At 39.0% G+C, this 27,218-nt stretch overlaps 1 protein-coding gene across 1 annotated transcript; it reads right to left on the bottom strand.

Moving 5' to 3' along the window:
• LOC139938586 (uncharacterized) lies at positions 1-24,024 on the bottom strand. The gene is made up of 5 exons (XM_071934168.1): positions 23,867-24,024; positions 6,559-6,813; positions 5,272-5,780; positions 3,308-3,587; positions 1-1,042 (listed from the first exon to the last, which is right to left on the bottom strand). Exons 1-5 carry the CDS (start codon positions 23,958-23,960, stop codon positions 744-746), a joined length of 1,437 nt encoding a protein of 478 aa, XP_071790269.1. The 5' UTR covers positions 23,961-24,024; the 3' UTR covers positions 1-743.
• Between the last annotated feature and the right edge of the window lie 3,194 nt (positions 24,025-27,218).

Here is a 27,218-nt window from a genome sequence, read left to right as displayed (position 1 = left end):
TGTGTACATTTCTTCCTCCATGGTACAAACTACTTGTGATAGCGCCCTCTTTTGAATCATCCTCCTACAACCCACGGTAGTTTTGAGGGGGACCGATCCGAATCTCCGGCGGACAGATTTCGCTGGGACGACACCGGCCTCCCCTCCCTTAGACTTGTGGACAAGTTGTTAATGGTCCCACGCGGTGAGATAGTCGAGTTGTGGCGGTGCTCTCACGAGATCAGTGCTCAGCCTCGCGGGCGAGAATACTGCGGGAATCGCGGGCGGAGAGTCGGAACGCTCATCACCGCGACAGACATTTAACGACTTGTCCACAAGTCTAGCCTCTCCCGCATCATTACACACTAATAAATGATAAATTAATTACTCTTTACATCCAAATGATAATGTGCTATAATTCGCAGATAATATTTTAAGTAGAGTCTATTATTCGAGAAAAACAACTGGTGTTTTTTTTATTTTGGTATACTACTGGTTTTTCTGGTCGGTAAGGATGAGATAATGAAATTTCAAGGCGGGGCAATCAGGACTCCGGAAACCTTTTTTTTATAAGATCCATAGATTAAAATAAAATTACATTTTTTTTCTCACTAAAAAGGTGCATTAATAGTCCAACGAGGAGTAGATTAAGATTGCCAAAATGAAACCTGAGCTTCATTATTTTTTAAATCTGGGTAATATTCTGAAAAAAGGCGTTGAATTTGTTTCCTTTAAAAACATAAATTTAGATATAAAGCTCTGATTTACGAGGAACCATGACGACGCATTCTCATTACAGTGCGCGTTATTTCCTGGTAGGTGTTGCTCCACACGATGCCGCGGCCGTACTCATTGCCGGGGGGTATCTGAGAATACTCGCCGTTCAGGTTACTGCGCGGCCCGACACCCCAACCTGTCTCTGTGCATCGATTGAACCACCAACCTCCCTTCAACTCATCGGCGCAGTTCAGATCGGGTTCGGCATCGTTGTCCTGATCGTGCGTCGTGAAGGGCTGTCCGTTGGATGGTGGTTCGTCGGCGGGAGAAGGGGAAAGACAGTCACCTGGTGGCAGATATAAAGAAACAAGGTTAACATTATTTTACATGTAGGCCCCTTTGTTGCAGTATGTGCTGTTGATTCTCTGTATATCTCTTTTGTCGCCCATAGCCGTTGGATGGTGGTTCATCGCCGGTAGGGGATAGACAATCACCTGAAATAAAATCATGTTTATTAATGAAATTACAATTTTTAAATTAGTTATATAAAATGGACAATAAAAAAGGAAGTTCCAACAATTATTTGAAAATAGGAAAGTAGTTATCATCGGCAATAGGTTGTGTAAGTCTTGATTGTGTTCGAACCTCCGTAGTTGGTCCAAATCACATTATGTTTTCCGTGTGCGCAATTCTGTTACTTCGAATACTAACAATTATTTATACAAATATTTAGTTGTTTAGCCATAAAATAGATAAGAAAGTAAAACAAACAACAATGAAAATCAGAGAATAAAACTTGATCCTCGTTTTCTTGAATATAATTCTGTATTTTGCCCCATTGACATTAATGTTAGCGTTTATTTGTTTCCTCTAACAATCTTTGGGCGTGATTGTTGAATGTGATTGTTGAATTTTCTTTAAAAAATAAGCGGTAACTTGGTCCCAAGTTACACATTTTGTTTCAAAATTAAATTGAACAGTATCTTTTTATTGAATGTATACGAATTGAATTTTATTTAAAACAAACTACAATTTTTTGTTTTCAAGAAGTTATTTTTTCTTAGTTCAGCCCCAAGCCATTTACATTTTACCCAACCAGTGTCTCTCGTGGTAATATTTGATATCTGAAACAAAACGCCGTACCCCCTTAGTGATCCCTGGCTGCTGCCTCTCTGGGGTATCATAAAACGTGGGGTTTGAGTTCTGGCTAAACGGCTGTCACACGTTGCGTATGGCTTCTGATTATCACACAGAACAGAGGCGTTGGCAAAATAGGGAGATCGCTGCTCAGTTGGTAGAGCGCCGCTGTGGCAGGGGGGTCTGTTCCCACGGAGATTCTGTCGCCATTGGCAAACTTGTGTACAAACTTTGTGTCCTCTTTTGAATAATCCTTCTCTCAAATTCCCCATAAGGGGGACAGAATCTCCGGCGGACAGAATTCCTTGGGACACCAGCACTTTAATCTGGAGGTCGCTGGTTCCCGATCCAGTCAATGTTTCTTTGTTCAACCGCAAAATTTTAAATAGAAACTAAAATGCTTCAAATAGCTTGAGTTAACGACTCTAACGCTGGGTTCAAGAACGCTGGATGTGGTATAGTCATTAGTCAAGGAAGTCTTGAGGCCTTTCCACACTGTCCAAAATCTCAGGGTCGGAACCTGTTCCGAACCGGAGATTTTGTTTATCCCGTTTCACACTGTAAAAATTTCAACCCGCCTCCGATCCGTTATCATGCTCTAGCCGGATAGACATCATCACTGGCAGGGACCAGGGTTGAAAATCTCAATCCGGGTCGAAATTTAATTTTTCGGCATGAACCGTTAACAGCTCACGCATTAGCCGGTTCACGTAAAGACCAGTCTGAATGTTGCTTGTCTCTGATCCGTGTCGAAAAGAAGCGAGGCTGAACAGGAGAGGACCCGGTGTGGCGGTTTCAACTTTCCGCTGTGTTCAGTTTTCCGAATGACCAAATACGGTAGCATTACGTCATGCGATGCCTGCGCACAGCAAGCGAAAGTAGTCCATTTTTAGTGCCGTATTGAGTTATCCGTTACCCTCCGGTAGCTGTCATGGCGGCGTCCACGAGTCGAGTGCATAGCGGCAAACGCGTGGATCGTATGAGTTGTTTTTTATGCAAGCAGAGTGTGACCTGCCTGAAGTTGTTCCCATGAATACATGTAAAGATAGGACACGAGATTATGTGACTACACAGAAAAGAATCGGAATATAAACAATTTGGAAAACTCGGAAAACTGAACACGCCGGAAAGCTAAAACCGTTCGAACAACGTGCAGATATGACCGACTATATTAACGTCACCCGGAAAACTGAACACGGCGGAAGACTGAAACCGCCACACCGGGAAGGTTTCAACGCGGTTCGAAATGGAGGTAGTGTGAAAGGCCTAAAGTGTGGTGGCTTCGTAAAAACATATATTTAGGTGTAGGCCTATGTGGCATTTTGATCCCCGATGTGTGTCACCCAAATTAACATCAACTGAAGGAAGTCGAGTCAAAGGAAAGCGCCACAAGACACAAATTTTACACCGGTACGTCTGTAACAGCTCAGAAAACGCATTCGAATTGTTACAAACTGTGCAATAGCTCACTTACTCAAAGGGTTATCGGAATCAGCTTTAAGTTCACCAACATGAAGAGTGTAGTTCTCTCCATCGATACGAAAATCATTGTACACCCCAGTCCGGTGGCTTCCATCATTGATTGTTAGCCTCACCCTCATCTGCCATCCCTGCTCCCGAGCTACGGGTTCAGTGAGACGACGGAGGATCTCGTTCCCCAGCCAGAACGACCCTTCCTTGTCACCGAAACCATCCCTATACTCGGCCCAGCTGCGGATGAAACTCACCGTGTCGTTCACGCGTCTCTGGAAAACCTGATAAATAAATAACGACATTTTATCATGTAGTAAAAGAGGTTTAAAAGACATCTCAAGAAGTTGTAACAATTGAGAGCAAATTATTTGCGAAAGAGACCACGTTTGAATTGATATTTTTAGCAACACGCAAGAGTGCTAAATGTTACATTTTTTTAGGCGGTGTGGCAGAAGATACTGTCCCCGGAGATTCTGTCCCCGTGCCCCCCCCCCCAGTCCCCCATACGGCAAACGGTTTACAAACTTCTTCTGATAGCGCCTTCAGCCAGCCTATCTTATTTGGACAGAATTAACATGGGATGAGGAGGATGATTCAAAAGAGGGCGCTATCAGAAGACGTGTGTGCACAGTTTGCCATAGGGGTGGAGGGGGGGGGGGGGCACCGAATCTCCGGAGGGACAGAATCTCCTGCCACACCGGCACTAAAAACCTTGTAGTCACTCCACAACCTTGTTCCCCAGCCATCCAGTCTATAATAACATCATACTTTATCTCTGCCCACTGTGCACAATCCAATCAATGCCAGCTCAACTATAATGAGAACCCCAAAGGGCTTTTATAATGCGTGGGATCACCCATCGCAAAATGAAGTCAATATACCAGGTCAAAACACCACATCACCACATTTTCTCCAATCAGAAACTTAGTCGACCCTCTATCCTACCAAAATAATGCCGTTCTCTGGCCACAGCTCGACACCCATGCCCCCACCCTACGTGTTTGACTCCATCAGGAGTGTTACGTGGTAACTATCCAGATCTAGATCCACCAAAATCAGCGTGATCTTAACAGTCAAACTTCTGGTTCATGGGTAGAACGATGACATAAATTGCTTCAGTCTGCGTTTAGTTCACCTTTGACCGTAATATTTTCAAAACTCAGCGAGACTTTGTTATTAAGGCACTGGACACATTAAGTGATAATTGTCAACGACCAGTCTTCTCACTTGGTGTATGACAAGCTCTAAAATTAATCTGTAAACAAATATTGGGCATCGTAGTTGCAAAAGAATAATGCAAGAAAAAGCACCCTTGTTGCACAAATCTGTGGGCTTTCAGATACCTGAACAAGTTTTAGGCCTGGAGTATTTTAGTATTCGAGTGAGAAGTTTACCTCTCTCGAAAAAATTACATTACTTCAGAGGGAGTCTTTTTCCAAATTGTTATACTCTAAACAGCTCTACTTTTCTCGTAATTATCGCGTACGTTTTAACATTATTTTGAGTAATTAACCATTTTAGTGTCCAGTTCCTTTTAGACAAAATTCAACAACTTCAAATCCAATTTTAATTTTATACTAAAAAATACGTGACTGTGAGAACAAAACTTCATTTGTTTAGGTCATCAATCATCCAATGCAAAGAAAAACCACACCCATTCTACCACCATTTCCAAATAACTCAGCAATTGGGAGCAGCTTCTCAGTTTTTTTTCAAAAACTAGATCTCACAAATCAGAACACCAAAATCAGAGACGACAATATACGGTTCAGGGTACGTCTCAAAACAATGAAAGGATGCGTCAAAGCGACGAGAGGGACTGATATTGATTGAGTATTATCTGCCACGTCCCTCGAATTGCAAAGATACTTGAAAAGGAAGATAAAATAAGGTACACATAAGGTTCCAAAAGCCATAAAGGTTCCAATGAATTTTACAAGAATAAAGAGGGCAAAGCAAACCTACTATCCATCCCTTTGAATTGTTCGTATTCATGTGACAGTAGACCTCCAGGCCGTCAGGATACTGAGATGGGGTGATAATGTACACACCACTCTTGTTGTGACCAGCGTCGATCAAGGCCTGGCAGTCAGCGTACACCGGCTTGGTGGTAGTAGATGGTTCAGTGGGTGTAGTTGGAGGAACCTTGGTAGTAATTGGCGGGTCGGTGGTCGTAGTTGGCGGGTCCGTGGTCGTAGTTGGCGGGTCCGTGGTCGTAGTTGGCGGGTCAGTGGTCGTAGTTGGTGGTTCAGTGGTCGTAGTTGGCTGGACAGTGGTCGTAGTTGGCTGTGCAGTGGTCGTAGTTGGCTGGACGGTGGCCGTCGTTGGCTGGGCAGCGGTCGTAGTTGGTTGGTCGGTAGTCGTAGTTGGCAGGACAGTGGTCGTAGTTGGCTGGACGGTGGCCGTCATTGGCGGGTCAGTGGTGGTGGTTGGCTGGCCGTTGGTGGTTGCGCTTGGCCGATTGGTCGAGGCGTCTGTTGAAGATAATAAAATACAAAATAAGAAAGTATGCAACAGTAAACCTACGAGTAATAGTAGGTCGGAGTAAATTTGATTGCTGACATTGTTTTTCATCAAAGACGTTGAAGAGTCTTGCATTTCTGCTAGAGAAATTTCGCCGAAAACCCTGATACAACGGAACAATTGGAAGTAAATTTTTAAAACACAGTCGCATCTTATCCAGTCCGATGGAATCTCCAAAAGGGACGAAATTTCCCAAAAGAAATAAACAATTGAGATGAGAAATTTTCTCACAGTAAATACTCTTCAATCTTTGAGCGGCCATTTTCTTCCATTTACAGTGTAACCAAACCGAGGCTGGAAGGAAAATAGTCTGGTTCCTTTGTCGAGGATTACAACTACGTGTCCTAATTGCGTATGCCACGGCCCAGGTACCCAGCTTATTTACTGCGACTCCTCCTTTACGGTGTTCCCATTTTTGCATACATTTCAGACAAAATTCAAGGGGATGTTTTCAATCATCGTAGACCGTGTAATTTTTATGTGAATCTGTGATCTTAGACGAGTTGTTTTCTTACTAATATTATAATAGTAAAAGTTTGCAGTAATCCATGAATAATAATATCTGAATGAGCTGGGGTGATTCTGAAAAAAAACGTTGGTTTATTTCCAGAACCACCCCAACTTAATCAAAGATTATCATTGCATGGTCTTACGCAAACCTTTATATCGTATTTACATGCAAAGTTTCAAATCTTACAATAATGAAGTGTTCCTTCTACAATTTCTCACCTTCGCATTCAAAATGAGCGCGAATCATCGTCACGTTACTCGTAAAGATCGGTTTATCTGTGAAATTCGCCCCGTCCGATCTTCCTTCCGCTACGGTCGGGTTGACTCCTCCAACCTTGATCCGTGTGCAGGAGCATCGGTTCGCGTGGTCTTCAGAGGGCAATATCCACCGGAGTTTTCCCTCGCTCTCCGGGTCCCGTTCTTGCCCGTAGTAGCACACCCTCCCGTCAACGCCTCGGCTTCCAACAACCAGTACTTTAACATGAAATCGAATCAGAAAACAAAATTGCTCGTCAAGCTATAAGACTTTTTGCAATACGGTGGACACAATACTGGGTGCGTTCGATTACCTTCCCTGGGTCTACCCCGCGGTGCTCACTCGGGTGAGCCCCTGACAAGAGCTAAACCAACGATCACTCACCGCTTATGTAGTGACGTCATGCACCTGGGGCCACTCCCCAAGTGACCCACTCCACAAGCAGGGCACTGGGGGCTGACCCGGGTAAGGCCCATGGAATGACGTCAAACCTATTCGAACGCACCGGGGGAAGACCGGGGTCGACCCAGGGAATCTAAACGAACGCGCCCTATATAACACGTTTAGGTTTGGGTAAGTCTGTCTGTACACACCTACACCAAACTAGTAATGTATTGTCCATCATGCCTCAAAAAGGCCAATGTATGGTATATCCCCCCCCCCAACAAAAATAATTGTCCGGGTTGGTTCGCGATGTGGGGCATAGACCTTTTCGCAAATACTGGGGCGCGCGCGTACAGCTTGGAATTAGATGCATTGTGGTCTAGCTGGTAGCAAAATTTGATTCATATCTATCCCACAATGCACCTCACTCAACAGTCTACGCTTGCGCATTGGTATTTGCGATAAGGTCTATGCTGTAGGCCTACCGCCCTATTGTGCCCTCTTGTGACCTCAGAATCTCATGAATTCTTTGGAGGAATATGGGCGGGTCTTCGTTATCTATCTGCCATAAACGCATAGTTTTGTGTGTTGAAAAAAAAGACCGATTACACGGCACTGGCACGGTCCCAACATATGCATAAAATAACAAACATGTGAAAATTTTAGCTGAATTGGTTATCGAAGTTGCAAGAGAATAATGGGGGAAAAACACTATTTGCACAAACAGTGTGTGTGCTTTCAGATGCATAATAAAAAGGCTTCAGCTGAATTATTTATTTCAGTGAGAAATTATCTCTTTCTAACTTCGGAGGGAGCTGTTTCTCACAATGTTTCATACTATCGACAGCTCCCCATCACTCATTACCAAGTAAGTTTTTATGCTGACAATTTTTTGTCAGCAAAAGTGAGTTTCCAGAGCCTTTAAAAGGTCCGGGTACTTTTTGTAGGACACAAAACCCCAAATCCACAGAATTACATCAAACTCAAACAGTTTGAAGATAATCGAAAGGTTCCCTTAAGATATTACTTACTAAGGTTGTGTAGTTAAAATAATGTTCGTCTCAGGAGACGAAATTTATTTCAGCTTGTAATATTTTCGTGACATTGGTTTACCCATTTCTCAAAAACTACAGCATTTAACTCCATGATCTCAGTAAGTAATTAAGGGAAGCTTTCTACTATCATTATCTTCAAACGGTGTAAGTTTAATGTAAATTTGTTGATATTGTGTTTTGTGTTACAAAAAGTACCCAAGTCCTTCAAAACCGTAAAGATGGGCAACTTTTTACTGTGTGACGTCAGGTGGGAACGTTATATTGAAAGGAACATCAGCTTGCGTGTGAGCGGGAACAAACACCAAACAATAAACCAAAGGGCAATTTGTCATAAACGTCCGGCAATTCAGAGACAAGCATTTATTATCGTTCAATTTTTTAATCGTCCTCCCGGCCTTCATTTGTTTGTATACTTCGCTAATTATCATGACGAATAGCCGTTTAACAAGATTGAATACTGGTTGAGGCGGCTTTTTGTTCCATGCGCTCATTTGGAATTTTTTCTAACAGTTTCGCGGTTTCATTTCTCCGAATTTATTTTAATGTCATAGCAATTTGCGGCATTATTGCTGAGTACAACCTTTCAGAACACTTAACGTGGGTTGATGTTAATAAATAATCGACAATAACGTAATTAGTTGTTACTGTGAGGCATTTTTTGTACTTCATGAGATATGCTCTTATTCAATCATAATCATTAACCATGACGACGGTATGGCCATAAAAGTCTCGTGATGCGCAATTCACATTACAAAAGAACACAATATTTATATCCGGTTATGAAAATCGTTAGTCTTGCAGATCAATTACTAGTGAAGTGAACTTTGTCAATGGAGTTCGTGGATCAAATGCTATATCACAATGACTTGAAGAACAAGTTTGGTTGAGAAGACTTAAAGGCATTGGACACTACTGGTAATTACTCAGAATAATAGTTAGCACAAAAACTTACTTGGTAACGAGCAAATAATAAAATACTTCAGCTGAAGCCTTTTATAACATCTGAAAGCACAAACAGTTGTGCAACGAGGGCGTTACTCTTTCAATGTTCTCTTGCAACTTCGAGGACCAATTATTGAGTCAAAATTTTCACAGATTTGTTATTTTATTGCATACGATGGGATACACCAAGGGAGAATGCTGGTCTTTTACCATTTTCAAGAATTTGTTCCAAGCCGGATCATTTTGGCGGCCATCTTGTTGGCCATCTTGGATTTCTGACGAAAATCGTAAACTAACATAGTAATCTAATATCACACAGAGATAAATGGAAACATTTTCAAAGTATAATTCTAGTATGAGGGGATTGTTTAGAGGGTAAAATTATCACAAGGGGCCCATTTGGCGGCCGTCTTTGCGGCCAGTTTGGATTTCTGACACATTTTGCAACTAAACAGCATACAGAGACAAACGAAAACATTGTTTTTTTCAGCATAACTTTAGCATGGGAAAGTGATTGAAAATGGTTATACACGAATTAACCTCCATTTATTGTCAATTCAAGTTTGTACTGGAAGGATTTTAGGGGTTAGAGCAAAAACATTATTTGGGCAAAACAGTCTGTCCCTTTTTTTGTATGTCCATATTGGAGCATGAATTAAGATAGCCTGCCGTCGATTTCACCAAACTCTTAATAACTTATCATATATGATTAATCTCAGGACTTAGGACGAGCTAAAGACAATGGACACTATTGGTAATTGTCAAAGACTAGTCTTCTCACTTGGTGTCAACATATGCATGAAATAACAAACCTGTAAAGAAACCCCTTTTAAACCCAACTCAACCTGGATTTCCCGAAACCCGTTGAGTAGAAAATGTTGCGTTGCACTTGATTCGATTTTTCGCGAATGCGCCAATGACGCGACCAAATCAAAAGAGCATATAGGCTCGACACCCCCCCCCGCCCCATTTCTCCCCTCCTCAATCGCATTATACACAGACACTTTGTCATGTGTATATTAAAAAACATGGAAGTTGTTACTCGTACTCATGAAACCGAATCAGTTATTGGTGATTTAGAATCGGAATTGGGCCATGACTCATTTCGGCAATTTACTCATCAGGCGACGCCATTAACATTTCAATAGAAGGCAGTGGTGAGATGCTATACACACCGGCATTGTGTTGGGTGCGTTGGTGTCACAATATTTTATCTCATGGGGACACCTAATTAATGTCGAATTGAGGTACTTTTTGTAAACACAAAACACAATGTTCACAGATTTACATTAAAGTTTGAAGATTATGAAGAGGGCTTCACTTCAAATATTACTTTCTGAGGTGCCGTAGAGAAATTGTTGAGAAATGAGTAAAACAATGTAACAAAAATACGTTTTAAGAGTCAGTTCAGGTAAATAGTTGACATATTTGCTCACGGTCAAAAAATGATTTTTTTTAAATACTTTGTGGGTGGAAGGGCCTTGGGGTGCAAGTAAACAAAATTTCATTTTCAGTTCCATATATAGCATGTTGTCATGGTTACGGCTCATTTTATTTTGTGGCCATTTTAGGCCGATTTTGGGTTCCGAAAAACTGGTTTTTAGCTCATATTTACAACTCCACCCCACCAAAATGCAAAATCATTTCAAAAAACCTTGTATATCACTACAAAGTATCATCCTTGGCCTTCCTTGAGAATTTTTTTTATTGCATTAAATATCACCCTTGTGCCATTTTTGCATCGTTTATTACATATGTTTTTAGAACTTGCAAAATCGCCATTTTCACCCTATTTTTGGACCCCAAAATGTCAACTTGCCAGGGATCTCAGAAAATGTTCCTTTCGGCTGTGGTGAGGGCCAACATTGGTATTCTCATATCTGGTGAGAAAAACTTGGGCAATTGTATCCTGTTGTGACAGTACTGCCTCAAAACTAGACTTTTTTCCCCAAAACGTGAAAAATTCCTTTTTAAGGGTTATTTCACATAATATTGACATATGTTTCCACATTTAAAAAGAAAGGAATATTTTTCTAATACTTTGTGGATGGTAGGGACTTGGGTCCAAATAAGCAAAATTAACATTTCAAATCATAATATAACACGTTGCCATGGTAACAGTTCATTTGTGTTTAGGCCACTTTAGGCCGATTTGGGGTCTGAAAAACTGTTTTTTAGTTAATATTTACAACTCAACCTCACCCCCCAAAACCCCCCCCCCCCAAAAAAAAAAAAAACATAAAACCTTTTCCATCACTACAAATTATCATCCTTGGCTTTACTTGAGACAACAAATTATTGCTATAAATTTCACCCTTGTGCTATTTTTAGAACGTTTATTAGAGTATGTTTTTAGAACTTGCAAACTCAACATTTTTACCATATTTTTCCCTCAAAGTTTCATTTTTTTTCAGGAGAATATTTTCCTTCCGGTTTTGAATAGGGCCAAAATTTTGTCTTTTTATTTCTGGTAAGAAAAACTTGGGCAATTGTATCCTGATGTAACAGGGCTGTCTCAAAAGTAGACCCTTTTCCCCAAAAACATTGAGAAATGCATTTTGAAATATTTGCTTCATTTTGAATTTATAACAGAAAAAAGTAATAATTCCATCAATCTGGTAGCTTTTAATATAAGCACTCTGTAGGCTTAGTGCATTACCCAACATTGATCAGGACTTATTGTCGACCTAAATCTTAGAACTTGCCCCACATTGGCCCCGCCCCAATCATATTTCTTGACATTGCATAAAACAAAGTTTTGTGAACAGCGCCTCTTTTTTGAGAGTCACATTTTTTAATTCCCCTTGCACATCAAGAAAGTTTGTGCTGTCTTAATTTCTATTGGTTCTCACAATATTTCCCTTTTGGTTGTGAATGGGCTATCATTATGGTTTGCATGTCTGCTGGGGCGAAACACTTTGGTGTTGTGACACTTCTGCATCAAACATGGTAATTTTTCCGGAAAAAAAAATGCATTTTGAAGATATCCCTTAGTTTGAATTGATAAACGAAAAACAAGCATGATCGTTAAACACTGTTTCCATGCTCTTTAAAGTAACAAGTACAACATTTTTATTTTTAAGCCACAACCATGCTTTGCCACTGAGAGTTCTTGTTTTGTCATGACTACTTTACCTAGTTGTCCAGGTATGATTCACATTGCAAGAAGAGAAGTAGTGCGATGAGCATTCTTTACAACTTGTCTATACATGGCCTTATAACAGCCTAATTGGTCCCCTGCCTGCTACCAAACTAAATATTTTCATCCCCATCAGAACAAAGAGGCTCTAAAAGTGCGCAAATACTGTCTCCAAAGTATCTAAATGGCCATTCACCTGCTTTAGCCTCCTGTTAGCAGTTCCCCTACCCATGGTGGGGTTCCTTTCAATTGTACTGTTGCAAACAATAACAGAGTTGGTTTATTTAACGTGAAAAACAATTCAGCAGGTAATGTTTGACAATGTTTTTTGTTGATCGTTCTCAGAGACATATATAACAAATCTGAATTAGTAAGATAGTGAATCAAACTAGGATGAATAAACTTTTGTCACTGCAATTGCATCTTACTAATTTAGGTTGAGCAGGTGCAAGTCTTTACAACTTCTCTCAATGTTGCTTCATTAAAGGAACACGTTGCCTTGGATCGGTCGAGTTGGTCTTTGAAAAGCGTTTGTAACCGTTTATTACAAAATGCGTATGATTAGAAAGATATTTTAAAAGTAGAAAACAATGATCCACACAAGTATCACCAAAAAAAATCTTTCTAACCATATGCATTTTATAACAAACGGTTACAAACGCATTTCAAAGACCAACTTGACCGATCCCAGGCAACGTGTTCCTTTTAAATGATCTCGTACGCTCATCTTGCAAATCGTTAGTATCATTGTTTTTAATAAGATCTTGGCAAACTTGTTCCAACACTTTTAAGCGGAGACTTTTTAATTTCCCACGTTTGTGGTTGGACATGATTGGATGCTCCAAACCATCTGCAGAACAGAAACTATATTGTTTATGATCTCTATCTCTATGAAAAGTTGTACATTTGGTAGCAGGCAGGGACCAAGGAGAGTAGGCCCTGTATTAAAGCAATTTGTAAAGAATGCTCATCGCACTCTACTTGCACTGGGAATCATACCTGTACAATAGGTAAAGTAACCAAATCAAGAACTCTCCGTGGCAAAACATTGGATTATACCATTATGTTAAATAAAAACTTTGTATTCAATACTGAAAGGGCATGAAAACAGTGTCAGATTTTTACAAGCATGCATTGTTTTTGAAAAAAATTACTACACTTGAGGCAGGTAGTGTCACAACAGGATACAATAAACCCAAGTGTTTCTCCCCAGAAGACATGAAAACACCAATAATCGCCCCAATCACAACCGAAAGGGAACACTTTCAAAAAAGAGGCGCTATTCACAAAACATTGTTTTATGCAATGTCAAGGAATATGATTGGGGCTGGGCCGCCAAATTCTAAAATTTATGTCATCAATAGTTCCTGATCAATGTTGGGTAATCCACTAAGCCTACAGAGTGCTTAGGAAGAGCTTCAAGATTGATAGAATTATTACTTTTTTTCTGTTCAAAACAATTCAAAATGCATTTTTCTGTTTTGGGAAAAAAAGTCTATTTTTGAGACATTACAACTCCACCCCACCAAAAAACACAAATATTTCATGAAACCTTTTACATCACTACAAAGTAACATCCTTGGATTTACTTGAGTAAAAAAAGTATTGCTATAAATTTCACCCTTGTGCTATTTTTAGAACGTGCATTAGAGTATGTTTTTCGAACTTGCAAAATCAACATTGTTACCATATTTTTTGCCCTCAAAATTTCATTTTTTCAGGGGTCTCATAATATTTTCCTTTCGGTTTTGATCAGGGCCAAAATTGATCTTTTTATTTCTGGCAAGAAAAACTCGGGCAATTGTATCCTGATGTAACAGAACTGTCTCAAAAATAGACCTATTTCCCCGAAAACATAGAGAAATGCATTTTGAAATATTTGCTTCATTTTGAATTTATAACATTAAGAAGTTAGTAATAATTCCATCAATCTGGCAGCTTTTCATTGTAGGCTTAGTGCATTACCAAACATTGATCAGGACTTGTTGATGACCTTAATCTTAGAATTTGCCCCGCCCCGGCCCCACCCCGGCCCCGGCCCAATCATATTTCTTGACATTGCATAAAAAAAACCGAAGTTTTGTGAACAGCGCCTCTTTTTTGAAAGTCACATTTTTTAATTCCCCTTGCACATCAAGAAAGTTTGAACTGTCTTAATTTTTTATTGGTTCTCAGAATATTTCCCTTTTGGTTGTGATTGGGCTATCATTATGGTTTGCATGTCTGCTGGGGAGAAACACCTTGGTTTATTGTATCCTATTGTGACACTTTTGCCTCAAACATGGTAATTTTTCCAAAAACAATAAAAATGCATTTTGAAGTTATCCCTTAGTTTGAATTGATAAAAAACAAAAACGAGCATGCTTGTTAAAAGAAATATGGCACTGTTTCCATGCTCTTTAAGTAACAAATAAAAAGTTTACAACCCTGCTTTGCCACTGAGAGTTCTTGTTTTGTCATGACTACTTTACCTAGTTGTACAGGTATGATTCACATTGCAAGTAGAGAAGTAGTGCGATGCGCATTCTTTACTATTCTTGTCTATACATGGCCTTATAACAGTGTCCTTGGTCCCCTGCCCGCTACCAAACTTAACATTTTCATCCCTATCAGAACAAAGAGGCTCTAAAAGTGAGCAAGTACATGTATCCAAAGTATCTAAATGGCCATTCACCTGCTTTGGCCTTCTGTAAGCAGTTCCCCCATCCATGGTGGGGTTCCTTTCAATTGTACTGTTGCAAACAATAAGAGTTGGTTTGTTTAACGTGATAAACAATTCAGCAGGTAATGTTTGACAATGTTTTTTGTTGATCGTTCTCAGAGACATGTATAATAATTATGAATTAGTAAGAAAGTGAATGGAAAAAATAATCAAACTAGCCTGAATAAACTTTTGTCACTGCAAATGCATCTTACTTATTTATGTTGAGCAGGTGCAAGTATTTACAACTTCTTTCAATGTTGTTTCATTAAAGGAAAACGTTGCCTTGGATCGGTCGAGTTGGTCTTTGAAAAGCATTTGTAAACATTTATTACAAAATGCATATGATTAGAAAGATATTTTAAAAGTAGAATATAATGATCCACACAAGTATCACTCAAAAGCATCTTTCTAACCATGCATTTTATAACAAGCGGTTACAAACGCATTTCAAAGACCAACTTGACCGATCCCAGGCAACGTGTTCCTTTTAAATGATCTCTTACGCTCATCTTGCAAATCGTTAGTATCATTGTTTTTAGTCAGATCTTGGCAAACTTTTCCAACACTTTTAAGCGGGCTTTTTAATTTCCCACATTTGTGTTGGACATGATTGGATGCTCCAAACCATCTGCCTCAAGCACAGAAACTACATTGTTTATGATCTCTATCTCTATGAAAAGTTTTACATTTGGTAGCAGGCAGGGACCAAGGAGAGTAGGCCCTGTATTAAAGACAACTTGTAAAGAATGCTCATCGCACTCTACTTGCAATGGGAATCATACCTGTACAATAGGTAAAGTAGCCAAATCAAGAACTCTCAGTGGCAAAGCATTGGTTATGGTTTGGTTGGATACCATTATGTTTAAATAAAAACTTAGTATTCATTACTCAAAGGGCATGGAAACAGTGCCAGATTTTTAACAAGCATGCATTGTTTTTGGAAAAATTACTATACTTAAGGCATGATCAGTCACAACAGGATACAATAAACACAGAGTTTCTACCCAGAAGACATGAAAACACCAATAACAACCGAAAGGGAACACTTTCAAAAAAAGAGGCGCTATTCACAAAACATTGTTTTATGCAATGTCAAGAAATATGATTGGGGCTGGGCCGGGCAAATTCTAAAATTAAGGTCATCAACAGTTCCTGATCAATGTTGGGTAATCCACTAGTGCTTAGGAAAAGCTGCAAGATTGATAGAATTATTACTTTTTAATGTTAGAAATTCAATATGAAGAAAAAACAATTCAAAATGCATTTTTCTGTTTGGGGAAAAAAGTCTATTTTTGAGACAGTACTGTTAACATCAGGATACACTTGCCCAAGTTTTTCTTACCAGAAATAAAAAGACAAATTTTGGCCCTGATCAAAACCGAAAGGAAAATATTCTGAGACCCCTGAAAAAATGAAATTTTGAGGGAAAACAATATGGTAAGATGTTGATTTTGCAAGTTCTAAAAACATACTCTAATGCACGTTATAAAAGTAGCACAAGGGTGAAATTTATAGCAATATTTTTTTGTCTCAAGTAAAGCCAAGGATGATACTTTGTAGTGATGTAAAAGGTTTTATGAAATATTTTTGTTTTTTGGTGGGGTGGAGTTGTAAATATTAACTTAAAAAAACAGTTTTTCAGACCCCAAAATCGGCATAAAGTGGCCTAAACACAAATGAACCGTTACCATGGCATCGTGTTATATTATGGTTTGAAATGTAAATGTTGTTTATTTGGACCCCAAGTCCCTACCATCCACAAAGTATAAGAAAATATTCCTTTTTTTTTTACCGTCGACACGTATGTCGATATTATGTGAAAAGACCCTTAAAAAGGTATTTTTCACGTTTTTGGGAAAAACGTCTAGTTTTGAGGCAGTACTGTCACAACAGGATACAATTGCCCAAGTTTTTGACACCAGATATGAAAAGACCAATGTTGGCCCTAATCACAGCCGAAAGGAAAATTTTCTGAGACCCCTGGCAAGTTGACAGTTTGGGGTCAAAAAATAGGGTAAAAATGTCGATTTTGCAAGTTCTAAAAACATACTGTAATGCATGATGCAAAAATAGCACAAGGGTGATATTTAAAGCAATAATTTTTTTTTCTCAAAGAAGGCCAAGGATGATACTTTGTAATGATATAAAAGGTTTTTTGAAATAATTTTGCATTTTGGTGGGGTGGAGTTGTAAATATGAGCTAAAAACCAGTTTTTCAAACCCCAAAATCGGCCTAAAATGGCCAAAAAACAAAATGAGCCGTAACCATGGCAACGGGCTATATATAGAATTGAAAATGCAATTTTGTTTACTTGCAGCCCAAGGCCCTTCCACCAACAAAGTATAAAAAAAATTCATTTTTTGACCGTGAGCAACTATGTCAATTATTTACCTGAACTGATTCTTAAATGCTTAAGAGACTAAAAATTAAAATTATTTTTGTGATTTTTATTTAACTCATTTCTACAAAATAAAAATACAGTACCACAGAAAGTAATGTTTTAAGAGAAGCTTTCTACCATCATTATCTTCAAACCGTATCAGTTTAATGTAAATCTTTGGACATTGTGATTTGTGTCTTACAAAGAGTAGACCTACCCAGACCATTTAAAGGAATGTTACAGAATTCGCAAGAAGAAAACAATCGTGAAGAGAAAATAATGAAAATCGACATCGATGCAAAAAAAAAAAAAAAAAGAAAACGCTCTCTGAGCGATTAACTCCAAACGCGAAAATTTATTATTTATTTGTAATCGAATGTGACATTTCAGACAGAAATATTTCATGGGTTGGTTTATACAGTAACTATCATCATCATTCGACCGTGTACGTTTTATGTAAATCTGTGATCTACACGACTCTATTTCTTATCAATTCTGCAATGTTCCTTTAATTATCATTATTAGAGGGTTTTTTGCCGTTCGTTTTATAATACCGTTCTCAATGCAATCATGGATGCGTAAAACCTTTTATTTTATTTTCCGAATGAAAGTTTTAACGCTCTAAATAATCTGTGATCTTCACGGTTTTTTTTTCTTCTTCTTTTGTTTCTTACCAATTCTGTAATGTTCCTTTAAGTTGCTCTCGGTCTCCGTATAGTGAATATTAAAGCACCCTTACGTCACTGAAGGGTACCGGGAAGAGCATTATAAAACTTTCATCCGGAAATTAAAATTACAGGGTTTACGCTTCGATGACTGCGTTGAGACCACAACACAAAAGAAGTGTAAAGCTCTAATGATGATGATCAAAGGAACATTGCAAAAATGGTAAGAGAAAAAGCTCGCCTATGATCACAGATTAAATTACATAAAACTGATGTCATGCAAAACGTGTAATCGGTTTTTCACTATTTTCTCGTGAGCCAGATGGCCGATCGATCTCAAACTTCTACAGGTTTGCCAGTTTATGTACATGACGTGTACATGGCGGATTACATAAAGTGCTTACACGGCCAGCAACTCTTTTGTTAGCAAAAAAGTTCTGTAATGTTCTTTTAAACGAACCCTTCCCACGAAGCGGGTAGAAAGGGCGTTCGTAGCTACTAGTTCTTTCACGGTCGTTTAAAACATGCATGGAATTGCCCTGTGATAGCGAGGGCCTTTATCACACGGCGGTTCGACCATGCAAGGTTTTAAACGACCGTGAAAGAACTATAGTAGCTACCCTATTATTCCTTTTTGGTTAAAAGGCGTAATAAAGTAAGACACTCTGTAATTATCCGTTTTCGAGTGCTTGAGCTCTGTATGTTTCCACCTCCATGGTATGTTCAGTATACATGTCATGTTACATGTATGTGCATGTACGATGTCCGTACTCGTGTGTTTTCCGGTTCCGTTCGTGCGCATGTGCGTGTATAGTCTTGGTGCATATTCGCTGGTTTTCCTGTCACACACAGCGCGGCCAACTCACTGACAGCGCATGCATCGCCCGTAACAAAAAACGTCTTGCATCAAGACTAGCTCGGAGTCTCCGCTCACAACCGGTAATAAACAAAGGTTTAAACACCCCACGTGACGCGCTCTCCACCAATAGGAATGACGAAACTGTCTGAGGTATTTATGAATTATACATTATCGGTTATGGAAAGACCTTTCTATTGTAACAGCTCGAGTTATTGACAACGAGGTTGGAAAACTATGGAAAGCCACATAACAAAAACAGATGCCACAGTTTGTATGTAGCAATTATGTCACACAACTATTTAAAAATAGTGTTGAGTTTGTTGGAAACAAATCAACCAATCATGGGAGATGTTTTATTTAAAGACAGTGGACACTATTGGTAATTGTCAAAGACCAGTCTTCTCACTTAATGTATTTTAACATATGCATAAAATAACAAACCTGTGAAAATTTGAGCTCAATTGGTCGTCGAAGTTGCGAGATAATAATGGGGGAAAAAATACCCTGTCACACGAAGTTGTGTGCTTTCAGATGCTTGATTTCGATACCTCAAAATCGAGTTCTGAGGTCTCGAAATCAAATTCGTGGAAATTTACTTCCATCTCGAAAACTACGTCACTTCAGAGGGAGCCGTTTCTCACAATGTGTTATACTATATATCAATTTCCCCCCATTACTCGTTACCAAGAAAGGTTTTATGCTAATAATTATTTTGAGTAATTACCAATAGTGTTCACTGCCTTCAATTGAAAGTTTGCAAAAGATATTGAATTTTGCACTGCTTGCCGTAAGCAAATAATCGGCGCTTACGGAAGCAGGGAATTCTGTGCTTACGTCAAGCGTATTTCACGGGGTTTGGGATGGCTTCTGTGTGCTTGCGTAGGGCCTACTCCACGTTACAAGGCATTATATGCTTCGCCTGCACGTATAAGCGGAGATTGGTGATTGTAAGCGCAGAACTCAGCGGTAAGCAGAGACATAAAATTGGGCCCTAGTGTTAAAGGCAGTGGACACTATTGGTAATTACTCAAAATAATTATCAGCATAAAACCTCACTTGGTAACGAGTAATGGGGAGAGGTTGGTAGTATAAAACACTGTGAGAAACGTCTCCCTCTGAAGTGAAGTAGACCTCAGATTTAGAATTTGAGGTCTCGAAATCAAGCATCTGAAAGCACACAACTTCGTGTGGCAATGGTGTTTTTTTTTTTCATCATATCTCGCAACTCTGACGACCAATCGAGATCAAATTTTCACAGATTTGTTATTTTATGCATACACCAATTTAAAAGACTGGTCTTTGACAATTACCAATAGTGTCCACTGTCTTTAAAGCCATTGGACGGACATAAAATTGGGCCCTGGTGTTAAAGCCAGGACACTTTCGGTAAACAGTATTGTCCAAGGCCCACACTTCGTGTACCACAACTTATATATAAACAAACCTGTGAAAATTTAGGCTCAATCGGTTATCGGAGTCGGGAGAAAATAACGGGAAAACCCACCCTTGCTTCCGCACGTTTCGCCGTGTCATGACATGTGTTTAAAATAAATCCGTAATTTTCGATATCGAGAATTGATATTGTTGTAATGTTTTCTCAAAAAGTAAAGAATTTCATGGAATAATATTTCAAGAGAAGTCTTTCACCATTACCTTCTGTAAACCCTGTAAGTAATTTGTAAATCTGTGAACTTATAAAACAAAATTCTGTTCCGAAAGTGTCCAAAGGCTTTAACACGGTTGAATGCGGTTTGTTTAACAACGATGGAAATGTCTATAAATTACTTTGCGATGAGCCTGCCAAGCGAGGTTTTGTCGATTTGTTTGTTTGCTGTTGTTATTTTTGCCGCAAGGTCATAATCCGTTTTTAACCTTCACCTAAGACGTCAAACCATTGTTCCATCGCTCAATTATTTCGAACAAATGACACGGTGGCTGCCTTTTACACAATATCACACCATTCCTTCGAAATTATGTAGCGCTGGAACAATATAACATGACGTCAAAGCTAACGAGGTTAACCACAGATAAGTTGACGACTAATGAAGCTAAAACTCTACAGGTAAATTATATTAAATTAACATCTTCATTTACATTGAGTAGGGATTCCTATCATGGCCAAAGACTTGGTCTACAAAAGGTATCAAAACCCAGCTTTTAAAAAACCAACAAACGTTACAAACGAATGAAAGATGAACTCAATATTATTACCCACGCCATGTCAAGCTCCAACGATGACTAGATTACATGAAACTGGGTCGACTATTGGACAAACCATTCGACTTCACAATTTATATTAACGTTTTGTTTTACCCTTACACTGATGTGTGTTAGCACTGTATACTCAGTACTTTCCCGAGTCCTGTGAACAAAAATCACAGGCATTTTACTCGGTGATATTCGAACCCACAACCTTTGCAATTCTTGGCAGTGTTTATCCAACTAGACCACCGAGATTTCCGTAAGCTATTGAGGCAGTTCGAAACCTATGTTATTAGCAGCTGGTACCGCAACGACATACTAATCGGTGTAAGGGTAAAACAAACATATTATTATTCTTTATCCCCGATGCAAAATCAACATTACATTTCACAATTTTACTTAAGGAGACTACTTTTGCTTCGCAAATATCCAAGGTATGCTATATATTTTGGGTTCGCTCTTTTGCATTCATAAAGGTCTAATGTGATCGTTTCAATGTTTTTCAAAAATATTCTTATAGTTACACGCAGAAATGTTTTGTTTTCTTCATGTACGTCAGATTATCTCATAAAACAGTAATAGTTAGCATTAAAGGCAATGGACACTATTTCTGATCACTCAAAATAATTGTTAACATAAAAACTGACTAATGGAGTAATGGAGAACTAAAACATCGAGAAAGAGGTAATTTCTCACTCAATACTAAAAGACTTCTGGCTTAAAGCCTTTTTTTATTAGGTATCTGAAAGCACATAAATTTGTGCAACAAGGGTGTTTTTATTTTACTATTCTCTGGTACCTTCGATGTTGGGATACACCCAGTGAATATACTGTCTATACCAAACGTGCCCAGTGCCTTTAAGAGCGCTGAAAATGGGCTCGTTAAGAAGAAAATACAAATTGCAAAACCGTTTTAGTTGGGCAGAAGTGCCCCCCCCCCCCACCAGACACACCTCCAAGGAACAAAGGAGCACCCTATTGGCCATTAAACCTTTACCCTAGTTATCGCACTGCTAAAAACAATGACAGATAAAATGAAACGCTTTCGCAGGCGGCTGTTCATGCAATTACGCAGACATTATATTCTTCCTACTTTAGTCTGATTCATAGTTTTTGGCCCTTAGAGAAAATAGAAGAACTGTGATTAAAGACATTGGACACTATTGATAAATGTCAAAGACCAAATTTCTTCTCACTTGATGTACCTCAATATATGCCAAAAAAAATAACAATTCTGTGAAAATTTGAACTCAATTTGTCGTCGAAGTTGCGAGATAATAATAAAAGAACAAAACACCCTTGTCACACAAGGTTGAATGCGTTCAGATGCTTGATTTCAGGACCTCTTGATTTCGGGACCTCAAATTCTAAATCTGAGGTCTTGAAATCAAATTCGTGGAAAATTACTTCTTCTCGAAACAAACGTTACTTCAGAGGGAACCATTTCTCACAATGGTTTATACTATTAACAGCTCTCCATCGCTTGTTACCAAGTCAGTTTTTATGCTAATACTTATTTCGAGTAATAATTAATAGCGTCCACTGCCTTTAATATATATTAAAAAGTATATTTCAAAGCTTATTTCATTGTGAACAGTTATGTCAGCCCTTGTGCGTAAAAAAACGCGACCTACTTGTGAAAATTTAATTTAATGCCTGATGATGTCTGGTGTTATTGAAACGTCTGAACACGGACATTAATTTATGTTTAATTAACTTTGGCCAAAACTGACTAAACTAACTATAATTTCAATCCAAAAGCAGTGATTGCAAAGACCAATGTAAAATACCCATGTAAAATACCAATGGAAAATATTCCGACAAATATTTCCGTCTGAAATGTTTTCAACATTTGAGAAAATGGCATTTTCACCACCCCCTCCTTGAGGTTGTGCCTATGAACAATTATCTAAAAAAAATTTCAATCTGAAAGCAGTGATTGCAAAGACTAGGGTATACCAATGTCAAATTTGCAGACAAAAATTTATAAACCGTGTAAGTTATATGTAAATCTGTGCAGCCTATTTTTGTGTTTTGTGTCGCACAGAAAATACCCACAACCCTTTAACTGTGTGTCTAAATGATTGAAAGAACTGACAAAGTACAGTGCTCATGTTTTGTCTGATCAACCATACATGAAACTAACCTGTGAACATTTGGGCTTAAAGACACTGGACACTATTGGTAATTGTCAAAGACCAGTCTTCTCACTTGGTGTATCTCAACATATGCTTAAAATAACAAACCTGTGAAAATTTGAGCTCAATTGGTCGTCGAAGTTGGGAGATAATAATGAAAGAAAAAACACCCTTGTCCTACGAATTTGTGTGCGTTTAGATGGTTAATTTCAAGACCTCAAATTCTAAATCTGAGGTCTCGAAATCAAATTCGTGGAAAATTACTTCTTTCTCGAAAACTATGTCACTTCAGAGGGAGCCGATTCTCACAATGTTTTATACCATCAACCTCTCCCCATTACTCGTCACCAAGTAAGGTTTTATGCCAATAATTATTTTGAGTAATTACCAATAGTGCCCACTGCCTTTAAAATCACTACTATTGGTAACAGCTTCAGAAACGTACTTGATAACGAGCAATGGAGAGCAGTTGATAGTATAAAACATTGTGCGAAGGGCTTCCTCTGAAGTAAAGTTTAGTTTTGATAAAGAGGTAGTTGCTCACTCAATAATAATAAAAGACTTCAGACCTGTGGCCGCTTATTAGGCATCGGAAAGCACACGGTTGTGCAACAAGTGTGTTTTTTTTTTTCACTATTCTCTTGCAACTCCGATGACCAACTGAGACCAAATTTCCACTGATTTGTTATTTATGCGTAATGTTGGTATATACCAAGTGAGAATACTGGTCCTTGACAATTACAAAAGGTGTCCAGTGTCTTAAAGAGGACGAGAATGATAATCTCAACTCTACTTGACTTACCGGACAAGGCGACCAAGACGAGGGTGAAAACCTTCCCGGGCTTCCGCTCCGTTCTCTCCCCGTCCATGATCAACTCACGTTTCGATCCGATCATGAGATTTAATTATTAATCAGAAGTGACGAACGGACCTGTGGCTGGTGGAAAAGTGGGCAGACGATGCTTACAGCTCCAGGCCCTCGTGTCCTTATGACACTTTGAAAATCGAAATTTGCTTATCACTTGGAGGTGGGGTAAATGAACGAGTGTTAAATGTGTACACATTGTGATGTTGGATACTGTTATGGTGACGTCACTTTATCTTGGCGTGAAAATGATATCTATTGGACCGTCGCGTCGCTACGCATTGATAAACGGGTAACTGTCACCTCTGACTGGAAAATGACTGCATTTTATAGTATTTATGCAGAAACAATTCTTGTTGTGTGCCTAAGCCTAACTCTAGCTATCCATAGCTAGCGATGCCGCGTCTGAGACAAATTAATCTGGGTTAATGTTCCCTCCATCCTATCGGGACTGTTTTAAAAGGAATATCAGTTTCTGCCTCCAGTTCGCCAAAGTTATTTTCACGTTTAATCATTTTCTCATTGTAGCCTCTTTTACCTAGAGTGGCTTTTAGCCTTGTTTGAGACCGACTTGCATTAAAAAAATATTTTTAAAAGTCTACCAATCTGAGCATTTCCTTGCAAGGCAGTAAAGATAAGCACATGTTAGTTTTAATTATCAGTGTATTTTATATATATATAAAATATTATATACCACAAGGGAAGCTGATTATGTTAACTGTTGAGGCTTTAGGGAGGCGCATGTCCGCCACTACTTTGCATTGGCTGCGCCTATGGCCTCGTTTTGAGGTGAGAATTGTGACGTATTCATAAGAAAGGCAAATAGTGCACAGGACACAAGTTCTGGGCCCAATTTCATAGAGCTGCTTAAGCACAAAAATTCTTGTTTAGTAAAATCAGACTACCGGCCAAGACTCCACGCAAGTGTTATGCTAAAAGTAAACAACAGCTAAATACCAGTCACAAGCAATGTATATGGCATGAAATTTTGGCCAGTAACATGTGTAAAATAAGCGAGCTGTTTTCGTGCTTAAGCAAATTTTTTGCTTAAGCAGCTCTATGAAATTGGGCCCTGGTGGGTTAATCCGCGCGTCATGGGTTCGAATCCTGTTAATATTATAAAACACCATTATGTATTTTACCATGTGAGAGCAATACCGAAATAAATGTTTTATTGAATTGAATTGAAATTGCTCCATAATTGAGTTGAAGTTTCCCACGAGGCATGACAGGTTCAAAGGTCAAGCAAGTCATTTTCATAACCACCTGGGCCAAATTTCATAAAGCCTGTTAGCACAAAAATTTGCTTAGCATGAAATTTCTTCCTTGACTAAAACAGGATTACCAACCAAATGTCCACTTGTTGCATTTTGCTTGTTACTGGTATTCAGCTGTTGCTTGCTTATCCTGAAAATCACCCGGATATTTGGTTGGTCAGAGAAGGGGCGTGGAAGATGACAAACCCAAAGCCACATGTTCACTCATTATGACAAATTATAACAAGTGAAAAATAGAGGGATCTTGAACATACCTTGAGGGCCACACCTCTACCTCTACACCTCGTCCGAGTTGTCCGAATGGTCGAGCTGTCTTAACCGTCGAGTTGTCAAAACGGTCGAGTTGTCCGACGGACAAGTTCTCTGAACACCCCGCAATGCAACGAACGGAGGAGTGCAACCTAGGCTAGCGGCATGGTTGCTTGCCCACTTCGAACCAAGTTGCGTGGACTCAGTTTCAAAGCAGGGGGTCTAGGGGATTGGATGACACTCTCTGGTAATTTTCAGCTACCCATAACTCGTTTATACATTTGAGTAGCAATTGAATCTCACGTCATTTTGAAACTGTCCCTCGACTCTCTCAAAACATGTTGTCCGGATAAGGTCATCCAATCTGTATTGGCTCGTACAGTGCAATGGCCAGACACAAGATGGCCCGACACGTGCTTGGAAACGTACTACGGCCGTGTCTGAACTGGTGGCTAGGGCTACGGCTGTTGATAAGGCTGTTGATATGGGCCTCCTATATGCTTCAACACATGTTGACTTTGCGGTCAAGCCGTAGCCACTAGTTTAGACACGGTCTAAATCACTACACAAAAGAAACTATTTGGCCTTTTGTGAAACCGTTTTGGACCTTCGAGTCAAGTTTTAAAACGAAACCAAAGTAGACAAGAAACTATGTTGGCTCTTTAGAAGACTGCACAATAAGGAAGCAACTGGGAATGTCTTATTTTCTTTTTGACGGGCTGATGTAATGTTTTTCGAGGCTGACCCTCCACATTCCCCCGGCCGGGACTGACCCCTTTGGTCTAGTTACTTCGCGGGTAACGGAGCTCCACCGGGCCCCACAAGAGTCCGCCTGCTACTGCCCTCCAACTCCGTGCTCAAAATTGCCAATGTAGTGGTGCTTTTCAAGGGGAAATTTGTTTTCTTCTAAATCGATTGAAAAGAGGGAGTCCTAAAAAAAAAATTAATGACAATTTTGAGGGTTGCAATTCTATACCACAGAATACGAATTAATTTAAAATTTAAAATTTCCAAAACTCATTTTTGAGACACACTGCATTCAAGCGACATCTACTTGTTCTGTTTTGCTCATACAATCTAAAACACGACCCCCGTTATAATTGAAACGGAGAAGACAACAGAGTTTGATCGGTAAACAAATATATTAAAAATTTTGATTTTAAGATGGAATGTTGACAAATAGAATGGCATTTCCAGAGCTCCGTAGATAAGGAGTAGTTAACATTATTTCTGCTGTTTTTAAATTATAGATTGGGTTCTGGCTATGGGTTAGACGCGATATTTCGGTTCGGCTGTAAATCTATATCTTCGATGAGGCACATACTATAATATCACTGATACTTTTCGGAGAAATCTGTTTAGAAATGACAAGTTTAACAAACACTAACAGTCACGTGACCATTTATTATTAATAAATTCAAATTGCAATCTTCATATTTCAGAAACAATAACTTAGTCACGCTACATTTTTTGATAAAGGGTGAGTATACGTTTGGTAATCACTCTTATAAATTAATGGCTATACAAACTTAGTTGGTACAACCGCTTTCAATATCATTTTGAGAATCATTTCACCTCTAATTATAAAGGGTTATGGAAAAACATCTAAGTTTTAATCCCCAACATTTTGAAACTGAGAAACGTTACTGTCGGATACGTTTATCACATTATGTATTCCATCTACGGTTTATTCTTCATGTGTGAACATAACCGCTCTGGATTTTTGGCGGTATGTCAAATATTATCTACATTTGTATAGGATT

The sequence above is a fragment of the Asterias amurensis genome, chromosome 6 (genome assembly GCF_032118995.1).
Source record: "Asterias amurensis chromosome 6, ASM3211899v1".
Classification (NCBI taxonomy): domain Eukaryota; kingdom Metazoa; phylum Echinodermata; class Asteroidea; order Forcipulatida; family Asteriidae; genus Asterias; species Asterias amurensis.
This window is presented reverse-complemented; position numbering and strand designations above follow the sequence as displayed.